General features: G+C 39.4%; 2 protein-coding genes across 4 annotated transcripts in view; one reads left to right on the top strand and one right to left on the bottom strand.

Moving 5' to 3' along the window:
- Positions 1-1450: 1450 nt before the first annotated feature.
- The window catches only part of hdhd3 (haloacid dehalogenase-like hydrolase domain containing 3), a 20704-nt gene continuing 6074 nt past the window's right edge, over positions 1451-16080 (bottom strand). Inside the window, exons 2-4 of one of the 3 annotated variants that reach the window (XM_088338179.1) lie at positions 9910-9999; positions 8241-8590; positions 1451-3641 (exon numbers count right to left, since the gene is read on the bottom strand). In XM_088338179.1, coding sequence (XP_088194305.1) covers positions 3237-3641; positions 8241-8570 — 735 coding nt within the window. In that variant the 5' untranslated portion in view covers positions 8571-8590; positions 9910-9999 and the 3' untranslated portion in view covers positions 1451-3236. Of the gene's footprint in view, positions 3642-8240; positions 8591-9595; positions 10000-16080 lie in introns of those variants that run through there. The other 2 variants (XM_088338177.1, XM_088338178.1) reach the window with 2 other exon arrangements.
- Positions 9360-16080, top strand: part of trub2 (TruB pseudouridine (psi) synthase family member 2) — a 14795-nt gene continuing 8074 nt past the window's right edge. The window contains exons 1-5 of the mRNA XM_088338176.1: positions 9360-9966; positions 10044-10172; positions 12264-12338; positions 12419-12480; positions 14914-14995. Of these exons, the coding sequence (XP_088194302.1) occupies positions 9849-9966; positions 10044-10172; positions 12264-12338; positions 12419-12480; positions 14914-14995 (466 nt within the window). The 5' untranslated portion in view covers positions 9360-9848. The remainder of the gene's footprint in view (positions 9967-10043; positions 10173-12263; positions 12339-12418; positions 12481-14913; positions 14996-16080) is intronic.

Raw genomic sequence — 16080 nt, 5'->3', positions numbered from 1 at the left:
TCTTTACCTAGGTTTTGTGTCAAGGCACCCCAATTAATACCAATAAAATCAAGCAACACCTACTTTTTGGGTAGTGCAGCTCCCAACCAGCAACCACTCTAAGCAGGCCAATCCAATTTTCTATCTGCCCTGGCCCATTTTGCTTGCATATATTAATGGAAAAGAACACTTTCTCCAATAAATAGCGTGTTTATTTCCCTGTACACAATGCTTCCTGGATTATGTTACCATAATCATGTCGGGGTTGTTAGGACACACCTCTGACACATATGTGCCCTACACCACGCATCAACATCTAGATAGATAGATACTTTATTCATCCCCGGAGGGAAATTCACATTTCCAGCAGCATCCCTGAGCTGAGAACAATACAATAATAAAGCAAAAAGAATACAATATACAAATACCCACTGTAGCGTGTAATATAGAATATCTAGTTGTCAAATAATACATTGTCCCTTTAAGGAGTTGTTTCAGTACCGATAGCATCTCCTGGATGTCTTTCAGAATGTATTAGCTGCCGATTACCGCAAAGTAGTACACTCCGTATTGCCTCAAATGCACGTAGAGGAAAAATGAACAAAGAATTGTCCATATCCAGATCTCTAACTTTTTTTTTCTTATTGGTCCACAAACAAAAAGTGTCTAGTTTGCTATTATTGTACAATTGCACAAACGTGTTCTTTTATAACTGTGTCTCTTCCTTCAGCACTCTGGCGCTTTCCACTTCTTTTTTTCAATCCCATTATGACACAATTGGATCTCTGTGGAGCCTTTTAGAGCCGTCTGGCTGAGCTTCCAAATCAGCTTTGAATTAAGCAGCTCTTCCACAGTGAGCTACAATAGCCGGCCGTTAGCATACAAATGTCAAGAGTTAAAATTTCAGGTGGGAAAAACGAAAGTTTTTTTGCACCGGTTGTCACATTTTGACGCTCGTAGGTTGTCTCTGCAAGCCGCGGGGTGTCTCCTTGGACCTTCTCAAATGTGATCTTGGACTGGTTACAATCTCGATTCCTCGTAAGAGGCTCTTTTCCCTGCGATTGATCCTCCCAGTCCGAAACTCGCGTTATCAGCTTCGGACCAGATGGCTTCAAATGCGCGTATTTTCAGGGCTATTAGGGTTGAGGAAGCGCTTCGCTCTCACTGCTAAAGCGTAAAAGAACATAAGCTGCAGTCCTTGCGTGTGTCCTTGTGATAAGTTTATCGTTTTGTGGACACTCAAAATAAGGAAATAATGAATAATTTAATTTTGAACTTGCAGGGAGAACATGAGAGGACTGTACAGATAAAATGTCTATCATGCAAAATTCAAAATCTTTTCTGATGGTCCTTCCCCGAGCCATTTCTTATTAAAGTATTTAAGTTCTGGTTCTAATGGAAAACTGGCTGATTGCCTTTCTGGTTGCACTACTCCATACAGTGACAACTAGTGGTCAAATAACACACACGGTCCGTTTAAATGAAAAATGAGTTTATTTTATCATTTATTTATATAATGATATTTTTTCATTTAAACATTCATTTTTGTATTCATTGCCACATTTATATTTTGGGAATTTTCACTTCTTTGGAGGGCATTTTTATTACTCCTGAGTGTTTGGTTTTTAATTTTCCCATGAATTCATTTTATGAATTTTAGCATTTTCGTCGCTCTTCTATACATGACCCTTAAACTGAATGCTGTAGAACACATGTGTCAAACCCATGGTTCACAATCAAAACATTGTTTTAGATTGCCCGCGATAGATGAGAATGTCTGAGTGTCTATAAAATAAGTGGATCAAGAATGCTTTGACCAAAAACTACATTTCCCACAATGCCAGTTGACGACAATACCTAAGATGTGTCTGATCAGCGTCACTAAACGCCAGTGATTTCCGTATCAATGCCAATAAGTGGAATTGATAAATATCCAAAATATTTTAGTTTCATTTATAAGATACCAGTATGTATAGCTACATTTTTTCGATGCAACCGTAATGTTTGACTTGAGTAATATTTAATTTAATTTGAAACGGGGAGTAGTAAATTCAATTACATACTATTGGGTTACATTTACCGTATTCATCGCATTATAAGGCGCACCAGAATTATGAGGTGCACCCACAAAAAAGTTTTTTTGATATATTTTTCATATATATGTTGCACTGGGGGCAGCATGGCAGCTGAGTGGTTAGCAGTCATGGCATCAAATCTAGCTACCGGCCTTCCCTTGCGGAGTTTGCATGTTCTCCCCGTGCTTGCATGGGTTTCCTCAGGCACTCCGGTTTCCTCCCACATTCCAAAAACATGCATGCCAGGTTAATTGATCGGTCCAAATTGTCCCTAGGTGTGAATGAGTGAGTGAGTGTCTCTGTGTGTCCTGTGACTGGCTGGCAACCAGTTCAGGATGTCCAATGCCCACTGCCCGAAAATAGCTGGGATGTGCTCCAGCCCACTCGCGACCATACTGAGGATAAGCGGTGCAGATAACGGATGGATGGATGTTGCAGTGAGCTACAGGGCGCATTTCAGTAAGAGCAAAGGTCGCATAAGAAATACATTCAAATTAAAATGAATTATTCCATAAAACATATATTAACATTATGACAACTGGTTTCACCACCAAAATTAATTTTAGCTACGAACTATTAACATAACCCCTAGTTACTCCATGTTTCTCAAAGGCAGAACAGTTACTGATGCAGTATCATTTAATAACAGTTCAAACAAGAGTACGTAATCTTGTACAAAACGTTGCCATAAACAAAAATTCTATTAATTTATTTTGTCCAAAGCAACAACAGAAGAGGATTTGCAAAGAGCATTCGAAAGTTGGCATCTGATCTGCAGTCATAAGTTATGCGCTTCTAGATGATAGATAGATAGATAGATACTTTATTCATCCCCGCAGGGAAATTTACTTCTTTTGTTTTCTTTTGGCAACAATTAACATGATAACCACAAGAGGGCAGTCGAAGACCCCTCTATATGTTTCTCAAAGGCAGAACAGTTAGCGAATTGAGTATCACTTAATTGTTACTATGTATTTCCAATTGTATCCACTGTATTTTCTGGTATATAAATCAAACGGGATTATAAGGCCCACTTTCAAATTTCTGGCCAATTTGGGGGTTTTTAGGTGCACTTTATAGTCTGGAAAATACAGTGGTTACATCAGGCGCCAATGTTGATGTAAATGAGTTTGACACACCGGATGTAGACATACTATCAAGGTAAAGATAAAAGAAAGACAATCAGGAACATTCATCCATGTGCCGTTTGAGTCGTGTTGGCAATTCTTCAAGCAATGAAATCCGATACTTCTCCGGAACGTCCCATCGCTCTGGATTTTGGTCCCGATCTAAAAGGAAGCCGTGGATCCCGAGCGAGCGTGACGCCAGATAATCGTTCTGGTAATGGTCCCCGATGTGCGCTACGCTGGCCGGGGGCACGCCGCACTTCAGCAATGCCTTCTCAAAGATGGCCGCATGTGGCTTCGCGACACCTGCTGCCTCCGACGTGATAAGAAAGTCGAAGTGTGAAAGTAGCCCGCAGCCTTGTAAGATGGCGCCCAGGCGGTTGTCGAAGTTGGAGACCACACCCAGTCGCAGTCCGAGTGAGGCGCAGCTCTGCAGAGTTGTCTTCGAGTCGGGAAAAACCTCAAATATAAGGACACCATTCAACTGTTAAAATTCCGGGCTATGAAATGCACCTGATTGACAGCCGCGTGCTCAAATTTAAGACCGAAAATTAATTTTGTTTTTGGGAATTTGGCATCGATGCCTTAACCTGCATAACGCCAACAGTGGCGCTGTTTATTTGCTGCTTCATTTTTCAGTTCTGCTCTTAGTTGTTTACGTCACGTGTGATCATTCAAGATGGCTATTACAAAGAAGAGTACATATTTACTACTGCTCTAAAAAAACGTGAATGACAACTGCACCATGTAAAAAGTGAGCTCTATATATTTAGACGACAGCACCAGGGCAACCATACTATGGCGAACAGAACTAGATTGCAACACATCACATTTGTGTTGTTGATTGGTGGTTGCCACGGTTACGGATCAAACTGCATTCACTTGTCATCGTTCCTTAAGGATTAAAGAAAATCTCAGCGACCTGACACTGACGCCAGTGATGCGGAACAAGAAGCTTAGCGTTTTTTGATAAATAACTTCCACTGATGTTTTATCCAGATGTATAAATTGAGGACTTCATTTCTTTCGGACTCTCACGAGAAAGGATGCTTCTCACACTTGCACCGCAATTTTTTCCCCCTTTTCACTCTCTTGTGCTATCACTTAATTTTTTTTCCTAACAAACGTTTAGAACAACTTACAACAGAAAATGTCCAAAGCAAGGAAAGCTGTCAACATAAACTTGATAAAATCATCCGTGGAAGGATTGAATCAATACATGAAACTAGAGAACCGATGAGTGAAATGAAAGAAAGATATCAAAATAATTCAGAATGGACACAATGTTGAACAAAATGTCAAACAAAAAAAGAGACTGAGAGTAAGGAGAAGGATGGGAAAAGAAAAAACCCTCACACTGCACTGTAAACTATATATTGTGAATCAAATAATGTGCTAATTTCTAGATGAATTAACCAATGGTTGTTATAATGATGTAAGCTATGATTTGTTTAAATTATTCATAGAAGAAATATCCAAGGTTAATTTGAGGACAAGTCGCTTAGAAGCTTTTGGCTTCAACCTGTCATGCCTTTTTTAGCATTCTTCATTAAAGCCCCCAAGGGGCAAACTTACCTCGAGATGACGTCATTACCGTCTTGAGAGTTATTCGACTGTAACATAATGACAATAGATCTACAAATGACAAAAACAATATACTTGCAGTAAAATGAATGGTTTTATTGTAATTATACAATATTAAAATGAAATTGGAGGACATTCATCAAAAGCACGCACAACTTCAGGTAGGAGCGAAGAGCCCCCACTTCAACACATAAGCCCTGTCCACCACTGTACTGGAATTTACATTGATTAATTTAATCTGTTATTAGATTGAATGTAATACAGGATTGATTTGATGGATTTTGATGATTTTATGGTCTGTTAGAATAGTTGTTTTAAAAAAACGTTGCTACAGTTACTGAGTACTTGTAGTTTTTTTCACCAGCTACTTTATTTTTGACTTTTACTCAAGCAATTGTTTGGATAAATACTTTTTAATTCTACTTGAGTCATATAATACTGAAGTAACAGTACTTTTACTTGAGTAAAATGTTTTGCCACTCTACCCACCTCTTCGTATTAGCTTAGCAGTAGAACCTGCGGCTAGGCTATTGCTGGCCTTCTGATGCCCCCTCAGTCGATTCCCGGACGCAATAACAATCCACGCAGCACCGCTGGTAAACAGCATTTCTTTGCGTTCTTCTGACTTTCCTTAGAGACTGATTTAATTGATGACTTTATTTTCAATGTAACAAGCCACTATAAGCTAGCAGCCAGTATCCTTTCCATTTTGTTTTTCTTTTGGGATGTTGACTGCGCATGCCCAAACCGGCTTGTTTGACTGACAGCATACAGCAGCCTACCAGTCACCCACACAGACAATCACACCCACCCAACACAGAGTGCCCGCTCTAATCTGTTCCACGCTGTCTGCTGTCTATTAGGGAACACAATGCACGATACATTGATATCAATGACAATAAAGGCAATTAACCTAAATATCCGCAAGGGAGTGAACCAGCGAAAATGTGAAGTAGCGAGAGGTCTCTGTATAAGAATGATGTTGGCAATAACATGGACTTATTTCTTTCGAAGGGTGTCATAAATGTTACCATACGTCCATCCGGTGTTTTGTATTGAGAGCGCATGCGTTGTGGAAATGAGCAGCTCGGCATTTTCCTTGTTCCCGCCACGGAAAAAGGAAATGAAAATATATGCCTTGCCATATATAAAGCTACAGTGATGAAAATAAACCAAAAACGTTGCTGCTTGTAGTCTGGAATTTAGGGTAGGTTGGAGAGTAGGCTCAATGCAACGCAATCTATTTAATTTAGAGTACTGTAGTGGTACTCGAAGAACATATCAGCTGCTCTGTTGTAGCCTTTTAAAGATCAGTGACTACGGAGGGATCCAAACTACTATTTTTGATCTGCTAACTGTTATTCCACATCCCACAGCAATTTACAGAAAAAAAGTTGAACAGTTTGAACTGCATTTTTCACGTTTTTCAGGGGAAAATGAAGCAAAAAAAGAAGCGGCTTGTAATCCAGAATTCACAATACAGTGGTACCTTTCGATAAATATATGTTTTATTTGTAACAAAAATCTTGCTCGCTGTAAGAAGGAAAATCTAGGCCATGAGCAGTTCCGGAGGCTACCATTGGAGACTGCTCGTGACTGCTCATTGCCAGTATCAGCTGGCTCCAGTCAGCACATGCAAACTACAACATAGAGAAAATGTACATTTTTTTAAAGTTGCAGTAACTTCAATCTTGTATCAGTCTCTCGATCTCATACCTGTCGACCTCAGCCAATTGCTCCCGAAATTAGTGGTTGCAAATCCTCTTGTTAAACAGTAATAAACCTTAAAAACACAACAATTATTTACTCCGAGGAAGACAGACTATATAGAGTACAGCAGTAATATTAGCAATCTGATGACGTTGTCGTCTTCTACTAGCGATTGAGACCATCCGGATTAGAGCTGAAATGGGCAAGACGAGATTGATACTTATACCGCAATCACAATTTGACCTGCTCAAAAAGTTTATAGGACACAGCGAAAACTTAGAATTTGTCAGTCATGCAGGATCTCAGTCCCTCCTCCTTGCAACCCCCCACCCTTTTCCTCCACTGCATATATCGAATCAGGGTTCACTTGGATTCTTTTGACATTTGAGAAGACATGAACGCAACAATTAGTTTTTAACTATTTCATATTGGGAACATTTGCTCATTAAACAATTAAATAGAGCTATGAGCATTATCCTGGAACAAATAAAGCTATGGTAAAGAGGTACTACTTTACTTGTGAGTGTGTGTGAATCGGTAAGTGTGAAGCACATTGTGAAGCGCTTCAGGGGTCTTCATTGACTTGAAAAGCATTACCGTAAAATCCGGACTATAAAGCGCACCTGATTATAAGCCGCACCCACCACATTTTAAGAGGATTACCGCTTTTGTACTTACACAAGCCAAACCTGTGTATAAGCCGCATGCGCCCACATTAAAACATGTAACACAATCACAAAATTAACCCAAACCCTACTTTGAGTCCCGCGATTTTAACTGAACATAAAGTACACAGTTTAAAAACCACAGCCGGCAAAATGAACGGAAAATGATACTGGTAGTTAAGATTTGATTCAGACCTGCACAGTCCGGGTCCCGTTAAAAGTAATCCAAGGAAAAAAAGTGTATATTTCCAAAGGTAAGGGTGGGAAAAATATATATCCACCTTTGTCTGCCGTGTCCACAAACACTCACCTTTACCGGTCCCCACTTCCCGTCAGCCCGCGTCTGTTACGCCCCTTCTTTTTAATTGGTCAGTGCAAGACTTATCAGAATAAGTGTCCAAAATAAATACAAATAAATACATTACAAAAATATACAGTTGCAAATACATATTATAAATGGTTACACATATTTACAAAGAAAGACGGTACACCGAGAGAGTTTTCAAAGCTTTAATAATAATATTATAACTTTCATCCCAAACCGTGCCTGTGAAGGGTAGCAAAACGCTACTAACAAGACGCTCTCAATACGGTTAAAGTGTCTGTTAAAAAAAACATACCGTACATATAGAAATCACGGTAAAACGATCTCATCTTCCTCCCTATAAATGTCGTCATCAAAGTTGTCCTCCTTTAGTATGGGAAAGAGACTTATAATCATATAAACGTCGCCCCACGCTCCCTTTTTCAAAAACACGCTAGCAACATGCTCGCAAGGTAAAATTTGCGTGCAGTAGCTCTGTTTCCTTCTTTATCGGACTGTTCGATTGCGTTTAGCTTGTAAGCTGCGTCCTGTGCCTTGAACTCGAGCGCCGCTGGCGGCTGTTAGAAAAATTACATAACTTGGCCGCATCACTGAATAAGCCGCAGGGTTGAACGTTTGGGGAAAAAAGTAGCGGCTTATAGTTCGGAATTTACGGTATATAAAAACAGACCATTTACGTTTGTTGGGTGTCTTTTTTTGTCTCACAATGTCAACATTTGGACAGCAAGATGAAACGGTACCAAAAAGAATATTGAAGTGAAGTTGTGTAATTTACCTCCCAGTTCTCTGCATTGTTGAAGTTCTGGTATAGGTTTAGGGCCATTGGATCCAGGATGGCAGGGTCTTGAACTCCGCACTGGGAAAATGTTTCCTTTACCACCGCCATCCACCAAGACTTTCCGTTCATTCCCCAAGCGATGCCGTAGTTCGGGAATTGTCTTGAATGCTGACGATAAGCCTGCTGGAAAGCGGCCTCCACATCGGCACGCGCGAGTTTCAGACCCATTCGTTTGGCCTCGTCGCAGTACTGCTCACCCACTGAGGACCGAACCCTCAGCAGGGTGTCTTTCACATCCCAAAGCACCCAACGCAGCGGCACTCTCATCGCACCTGTCAGGGCTTGATCTAAAAAAAAACATTTTAGATAACATAAACTATCAATCCTTATAGAATCCTGCAAACACTTGGCAGTCACACATAGCTGAATGATGACATTTCCTGACATGACGTTTTAAAACGTCAATATGAAAACGAAGGATGAGGGAGGACATTGTTGTTGGGGGAATTTTTTAGTCTAGACGGTGACTAATGGGCAGAGAATGATGGTATAACGACTGAATCACGGAACTGAGCAACTATTGCAGGGCCCTAAAATTCTGAATGTGTTTATTGTGATCTAGCAGCAATTCAATTAAAGTGGAGCGTGGGAACACGCAGAGCGGTTCTTGAATTAAAATCCTAAAGCGATGTGTAAACTTTTAATGATAACGTTTCATATTTTTACTTTGAAAATAATCAACAAACGCTCCAATATTTTTAAACCAAACCATATTTAGGTGGTCGCTTTTATTGGTGTCATTGAATTACGCTGCCCCCTGCTGAACAAAAAACGACATCACACTTTATTTTACAAATGTTTCTAAAGCACATTGGTCCAACACTAAATAGAAAAACATTTCTGAAAAAACAGCACAAAAATCGCAAAATAGTGTTTATATTTGTCCATATTTCTACCCCAAGTCTTAACTAAGATGCAGGTACATTATTTTGACGGTTCATTGGATTTACTCGTCTCGCACATTCGTCATATCCTCCTTACAAGCGATCGCCGACAGGGTTTCAATAACGATATAATTGCAGAATTTTTAATCATTGCTGAAATTTCATTGCCATGTCCGTGTCAATGCAGCACAGCATTTGTTTAAAATTCTCCAAAGAGAATGTTCGTACGCATTTGCTCTATTGGCGAATCTGCCAATCAGGTCAACTAAACTGTAATTCGTTAAGGTTCTCGCGCTGTATAACATCAGCGACCGTGCACAAATCAAGACAAGGTTAAGGCGCTCCTCGATGCACATTTCGTTTTGTGAAAATTATATTCATATTACATAATATTATATAGTATCTTACCTTGCTTGAGGCTGTTGTGAATGTTATTTAAACGTAGTTTGCAGTCGTAAATGCGACTTCTAACTTGCTTCGAAACAGTAGCGCAGAAGCAGATATCGCGAGATTTCGTGAGTAGTGTAACAACCAGTACTGCAGGAGGCGCTGTCCGTCACCGTACACCCGTAGTCACTGCGCATGTACAAAATGCGCCCGCTCGCTTCCTCAACCATATTATTTTCTTAAACTATATAGTTACTAATATAAATACGACATAATGGCAACTCCTGCAATTCGATTTTTCCGGCGGTTAGAAGGAATGTTTTGTGTCTACAAACCTGCTGGCGTTCACTGGAATCTTGTGAGGAACGCTATCGAGACCAAGCTCCTGAAAGGTCAGTTCTCTGCATCTTGTTTTGTTTCAATAACTAAAACAGGAACAAATGGATAAATACACCCTAATCTTCTACAGGCTTGGATGCTTTGCCTTCGCCACCTCTTCCTAAACAGATCCGGTTTCTGCCATCAATGTGCAGTGACATACAGACTCCCAAAGTCCTGACTGCAGTCTCCGTTCCGGTCTTGTCCCAACACCCTTTGGGTATGTGAGTACTGTACCAGTGTTGGTTGAGTTACTGAATAAAGGAATTATTTACAGTTACTAGTTACTTCGTTTGAAAAGTAATTGTGTTGCACCCTAGATTGGTGACACCCACGCGTTACCATACAAACTCACATTGAAGCCAACCCTCAAAACTTCTTTAAAATAACCACATAATAAAACATTTAGAAGAAAACATATTTCTTGACTCCTACAATTTTGAGAGCTTACAAACTAACTGCGACACTCCATATCCGATTAGTCTTTTGTTTTCAGCCCACTTCAGGCAGGGGACACTGTGAACTGGTTGCAAACCAGTCACAGGGCTCAAGAAGACATACTGTAGAATCATTCACAGGCTCATTTACACCTAACGTCAATTAGGAGACACCAGTTGACCTGCCATGCATGTCTTTGGAATGTGGGAGGACACCAGAGTGCACGGGGAGAACATGCAAAATCCACACAGGGTAGCTGGATTTGAACCTGGGACCTCTGCGCTAACCCCTCTGCTCCTGCCTGCAAGCAATGGTGATCACAGAAAAATATGTCTACATAAATAGACAGACAGACAGACGGAAAGCTACATAGATGGTGTTGTTATATTGGAATACTTTAAGTGCTTATATTTAGTCATGATAGTATAATTTCTTCATTTATAACTTATTCTCTTATTTAGTCATAATTATTTAACTTTTTGTGGCTTATTTATTTATATATATATAAAAAAAAATATGATCTGAGGGCGGCTCGGTGGATAGAGCTCAGCCCCATGGTACTGAGGTTCAGGGTTCAAGTCCAGCTACCGCAGCCTCACAGTGTGGAGTTTGCTAGGTTTCCTTCGGGCACACTGTTTCCTCTACATTCCAAAAGCATGCATGTCTGGTTAATTGGCCGGTCTAAATTGTCCCTAAGTGTGAATGAGTGAGTGAGTTGTGTGTCTCTGTGTGCCCTGTGACTGACTGGTAACCGGTTCAGGGTGTCCCCTGCCCACTGCCCTAAGATAGCTGGGATGGGCTCCACCACCCCCGCGACCCTGAGGATAAGCAGTGCAGATAATGGATGGATATATCATCTGAAGTGGCTTTAAGCGTCAATATTGGGTCTATAACTTTACTTTTTTGAGTGGGATACACAATAGGAGACAGGAAACATCAATTCCAGCTTATGAGAAGATTCTCAAGAATGCCACCGCTGAAGATCACATCAAGCCCAACTTTCGTTCCTGTTTACAAAACAAAATAGATTTAATCAGGTGAAAGTCGTGCGGTTTAAGGAATATTTCACTATTAATGACAAGGCTAGTGTCCCATTCTACTGTGTGCTTAACTTTGTAATAAATATGTTTTTGAGTTTTTCCTTGCCCTCATTCAGGATTTAGATCAGGGGGTGGTGTAATAGTAGTCTGTACAGCCCTTTGAGACATTTTGTGATTGAGGGCTATACAAATAAACATGACTTGATACTTGAAAATTTCGGTCTCCTTTTTTATTATCCAGGCGTGGTGTATTGCAAAAATAAACTTACGAATAAGAGCAAAGTTCATCATTCCTTCACCCTCAATTCTGTACTTACGTTTGCCACATTTAGTTGTTCCTGTATAAACTACGCCCCCTCTCTACGCGCTGCCTACCATTTTCTAACGGTGAAACACAACGAAATTTATTATGTAGTTATAAATACCATTTGGATGGAAGTATATACGTTGGGGAGAATATCAGTAGTGAGAAATTACGGGTCATCGTACTCTGCTCAAGAGTGTGGCACTGTAACTGTCAAATTCAGCTTTGTGTGATGGATTTAGGACTGAACATTACTTTGTGAGCGAAGGAGTAACTGTCAAAAAAACACAACAATTCATGGTGTGCTTTTACAAAGTAGCAAAATAACGCACTGTGTTGTAATGACAGTTGAGCGTTGTATTAACGCGTTACAGTACTCGTTACAGAGAAACGCGATCGCGTTCCAGGACAGCATTTCTTTGTAATGCTTTACTCCCAACACTGGTAAATACTAAAAAGAATATAAAATCGTTGCTTTACAATATTATCGAATCAGCCCAGAAAAACTAAATCAAATGTATTATTTCAGTCACTGGTCCCGAATTTCAGCATATTCGAGTTGGTGTCGGGCATCGTTTGGATACGTGTTCCTCTGGTGTGCTGGGTATGTATAATCTTGACACTGTCAAACACTTGTGGGGCAGAAACAATGTTTTGATGTTTATATTATCTGATTTTATATAGTGATCGGGGTTGGGAATGGAAACAGAGCTCTAGATGACCTTAACTACATGAAAGTCACAAGGGTAAGCTCTTCTGGTTTAAACTCATTTAATCTTAGAAAGCATCATCGTGTAAAATACACACAAGTGAGTATGTTTACATGCAGGCAATAATCCGAATAAATGATAAGATATTGCTAGTATTCAGATTATGTAAGGCTGACCTATCAAAAGGGACAGTGTGTATTTTTCGACTGATGACGCTGTATGGTGGTGTGCTACTGAAAAACTAAGGGTGGGCGGATTGATTCAAATATCGATACTGTTGTCCTGGGATTGATACTTTATTGTATTGCCGCTTTTTGGGGGTTGTCTCTTGACTTTTGTTCTGAACAGTTGTGGTTCAATTTTTATTTTGTATATTTTTTACTGCTAAAGTTTGCATTGTAGTTATTTAGTAAAACATAAAACTTTTTTTGTGCCTAAAATATTTGTACTATGTTTATGACAATTACATTTATTTATTATATGTTTAAAAACATACTAACTAACTCAAAGGGGAGGTCCATTTTTTAATGATCTTTTACATTTCCAAGCCAAAAATATTGATTTTGATCGATACTACCTTGTGTTTTCTTGGATTGGATTGATACCAAAATTCCAAGTATCGCCCACACCTACCGAACAAAAGTGCTAAAATTCACAGGGAAAAATGCAAACTTCATAGACTCAAAGTGACCAAAAAACACCCTTATGTATGTATTCCCCCCCCAACCTTTAATGTTTTTGGGTACTCGTAGCAGCAAGATGGCATACAATTTTCCGCTCCCTCTAAGTGAGGCTCATTTTATGTCAAATAACTGCAAAATTCTCGACATGCAAGTATCTTAAGAAATTCACGTTTGTATAAAGGCTTATTTCAACATTGGTTTTTTTTTTCCCACTAGAAGACACACTGTCACTTAATGGTTTTAGTCCAACTGCTAGTATTATGATTGCAATGTTTGGGTTAGTCCTTTCATTTTCCATATCCATAATGCAGCATACAAGCTCTGTGGGACTTTGAGTACTAGAGACAAATTTCTTTCCAACTCCCACGGCAAAAATCCCACTCATGTATCCATCTATGTAGAGTGAATTTCAGTTTTACCCATTCATATATAATCAGGGATCAGAATCAGGGGGGGGGGCTCCGCCCTGCTGTATTCCTGGACCCTGGCTATTTCAGCTGAAAATGAAAATCTCCATTCTGATCCCTGTATAATGTTAGTCTAGCTTTTGGCCATTCACATACGAGAACATGTTGTCTACAAATCGGCAAAAATCCCACGCATGTATCCATCTATGTATAGTGAATTTCAGTTTTACCCATTCATATATAGTGTTAGTCTAGCTTTTGGCCATTCACATACGAGAACATGTTGTTTACAAATAGGACGCGGCTTACTTTTGAAGGCCAGGAAACAAGCAAGATAATGAATTTAGTGAGCCATATGAACAAAATTATCCTTTCTTATAGTGAAAAGTTAATGCAGAAATCATGTTTCTTAGCATAAAATGTCTCTCTTGTTTTCGCCCTTGTAATCGGAATACTCCCAAAAAAACATGTTTACAGTTTTTTTGCTTGTCTCTAGGCATGCTAACATATCATTCGGGTTACTCCAGAATTCCAATATCTGTTTCCAATTGTTTTTGTTTTTTTTTGCCTGAATGTAAACGTCGTCATTGTCTCCCCGGCTGGGTTCACACGGCTGAGCTTCATGCTCAATTTCAATTTCTGGGTGAAATCCGATGTTTCGGTGGGATCATTTACATTTCAAAACTCAATACGACTTGTATACGGTGATCTCCGGTGTAAACGCTACAAATGTTCTGCATGCCCAGAAGAGGACACGTGAAGTCTCACTCCATGCACCCATGTTTGCGGAAGTACTCATGGATGTTAAAGGCGGAGCATTGTCCCTCCCCCCAAATATTTGATTAATCTACACCTCGCTTTCCCACCCATTGAATGCTGTCCGTGTTGCGTGATTTAAATGTAAGTATTGGTAACTACCACAAGAGGACACTATTGCTTTATCATTGAGCGCCACTGCTGCTCACAGCAGTGACGTCATGCAACATGTTAGGAATTCAGTTGTTTGGAATGGGATGTTGGTTTTTCCGTGAGTTACAAAATAAACTAGTGTTCATCCTTCGTGAATGTGTAAAATCATGACACTTTCGTCCACCGTGGTTGTTGAATTCTCAGCTTCCCCCCGCCTGGTTGAAGGCAGAATAGTGACCACTGCCACTTATCGATGATGTGCAGGTGTGATGAATGCGCCTTTGCTACTCAGAAGTTGCATTCCAAAAGATGAGATATGAATGGGATTTAGGACCACGTATGAAAGGGGCCTGGGTCTGGTGTGAAAAAAGCGGATTTGTGCAGTTCAGACTTTAACAGATCGGATACAGGTCGGGTCCCCGCTGTGTGAACCTAGCTGTATTCTGAATTATTTTGCTTTTTTTCCCCAGGATTATACAATAGAGGGTGAATTTGGGACTGCGACAGACGATTTCTCCCACAAGGGGCGGGTTGTGGAAAGAAGCACATACGGTACGAAATAAAACATTTACACAAAAACAGTATATGTATTATTGTTGTACAAGTGAACCTCAGTCACTCAATTATGTTTGCATTTGGCTCGGTTTTGTGTTTTATGATTGCTTTTACTTCACCCATCATCTGTGCTCTTCAAACATTTTAAAGTTATATTTATATGAGAAAAGCTACACACACAAAAAACTCATTTCAGGTTATGAAAAAAATACTGAGGTAGGGTTTGTTCTACAAGTTTTAATCCTCAAAGCATTTCTTATGTATCATTGTAAATACCCGTTACATAAACAAGCGTCTGGGGGCGCAAACCCATACTTCAGTAGTGTGCACTGAGATGTATTGCAAAGGAAATAATGACTAAAGTTAAGAATTAGACGATTATATAGATATAAGGTAATGCAGTAGGAATAGCATCAAACTGAATTGAACAGTATTTGGGAAGCTACTATTTCGGAGGGCGCTCACATACCAAGAGTGTAACTCATATTACACTGAAAACCTGAGTACTGTAGACGATTTGTTGTTGTATGGGGTCGTTAGTACTCCTTGGGGTACTCAAAGGCACAGGGTACTTTAGATATTAAAATTGAAGTAGCATCAATACAAAGTCAAAGCACTTGATTTCAAACTGTAAAAAGGTTGTCCATACGGAATGTTAGTTTGCTTATTATACTTTATTTGTATCTTTATTAAAATATCTGGGGAAACTATCCTTAAAATTTTCTAAGATGGTGGATTATTTTAATCAGATTATTTTGCTTGTTTTAAAGATATGTCTTTTTTCTTAGATAGAATATGCCACCCTATTTCAGTGTACAATGTCAAAGTGAATCAAGAGGTAGAAATTTAGTGAGCTGAAATATTTCCCCGGGGTACATCAATGAAAATAAACAATGATTATGTAAAACTTCAAAGTCATCTTTAGGTAATGTAATTGGCTATGTACTCATTTTGTTTTGCATAGTTGCTTAATATTCTTAAATAGTTGAAAAGTATGGCATTACAATTAAGGGGTCTTTCACTCTTAACTTTTTATACATATTTTTTAATTATTAAGGGAATTGGAAAACATGGATAAATAT

This window comes from Urocampus carinirostris, chromosome 6 (genome assembly GCF_059441175.1).
Source record: "Urocampus carinirostris isolate Australia breed hairy pipefish chromosome 6, RoL_Ucar_1.0, whole genome shotgun sequence".
In the NCBI taxonomy this organism is placed as follows: Eukaryota; Metazoa; Chordata; class Actinopteri; order Syngnathiformes; family Syngnathidae; genus Urocampus; species Urocampus carinirostris.
This window is presented reverse-complemented; position numbering and strand designations above follow the sequence as displayed.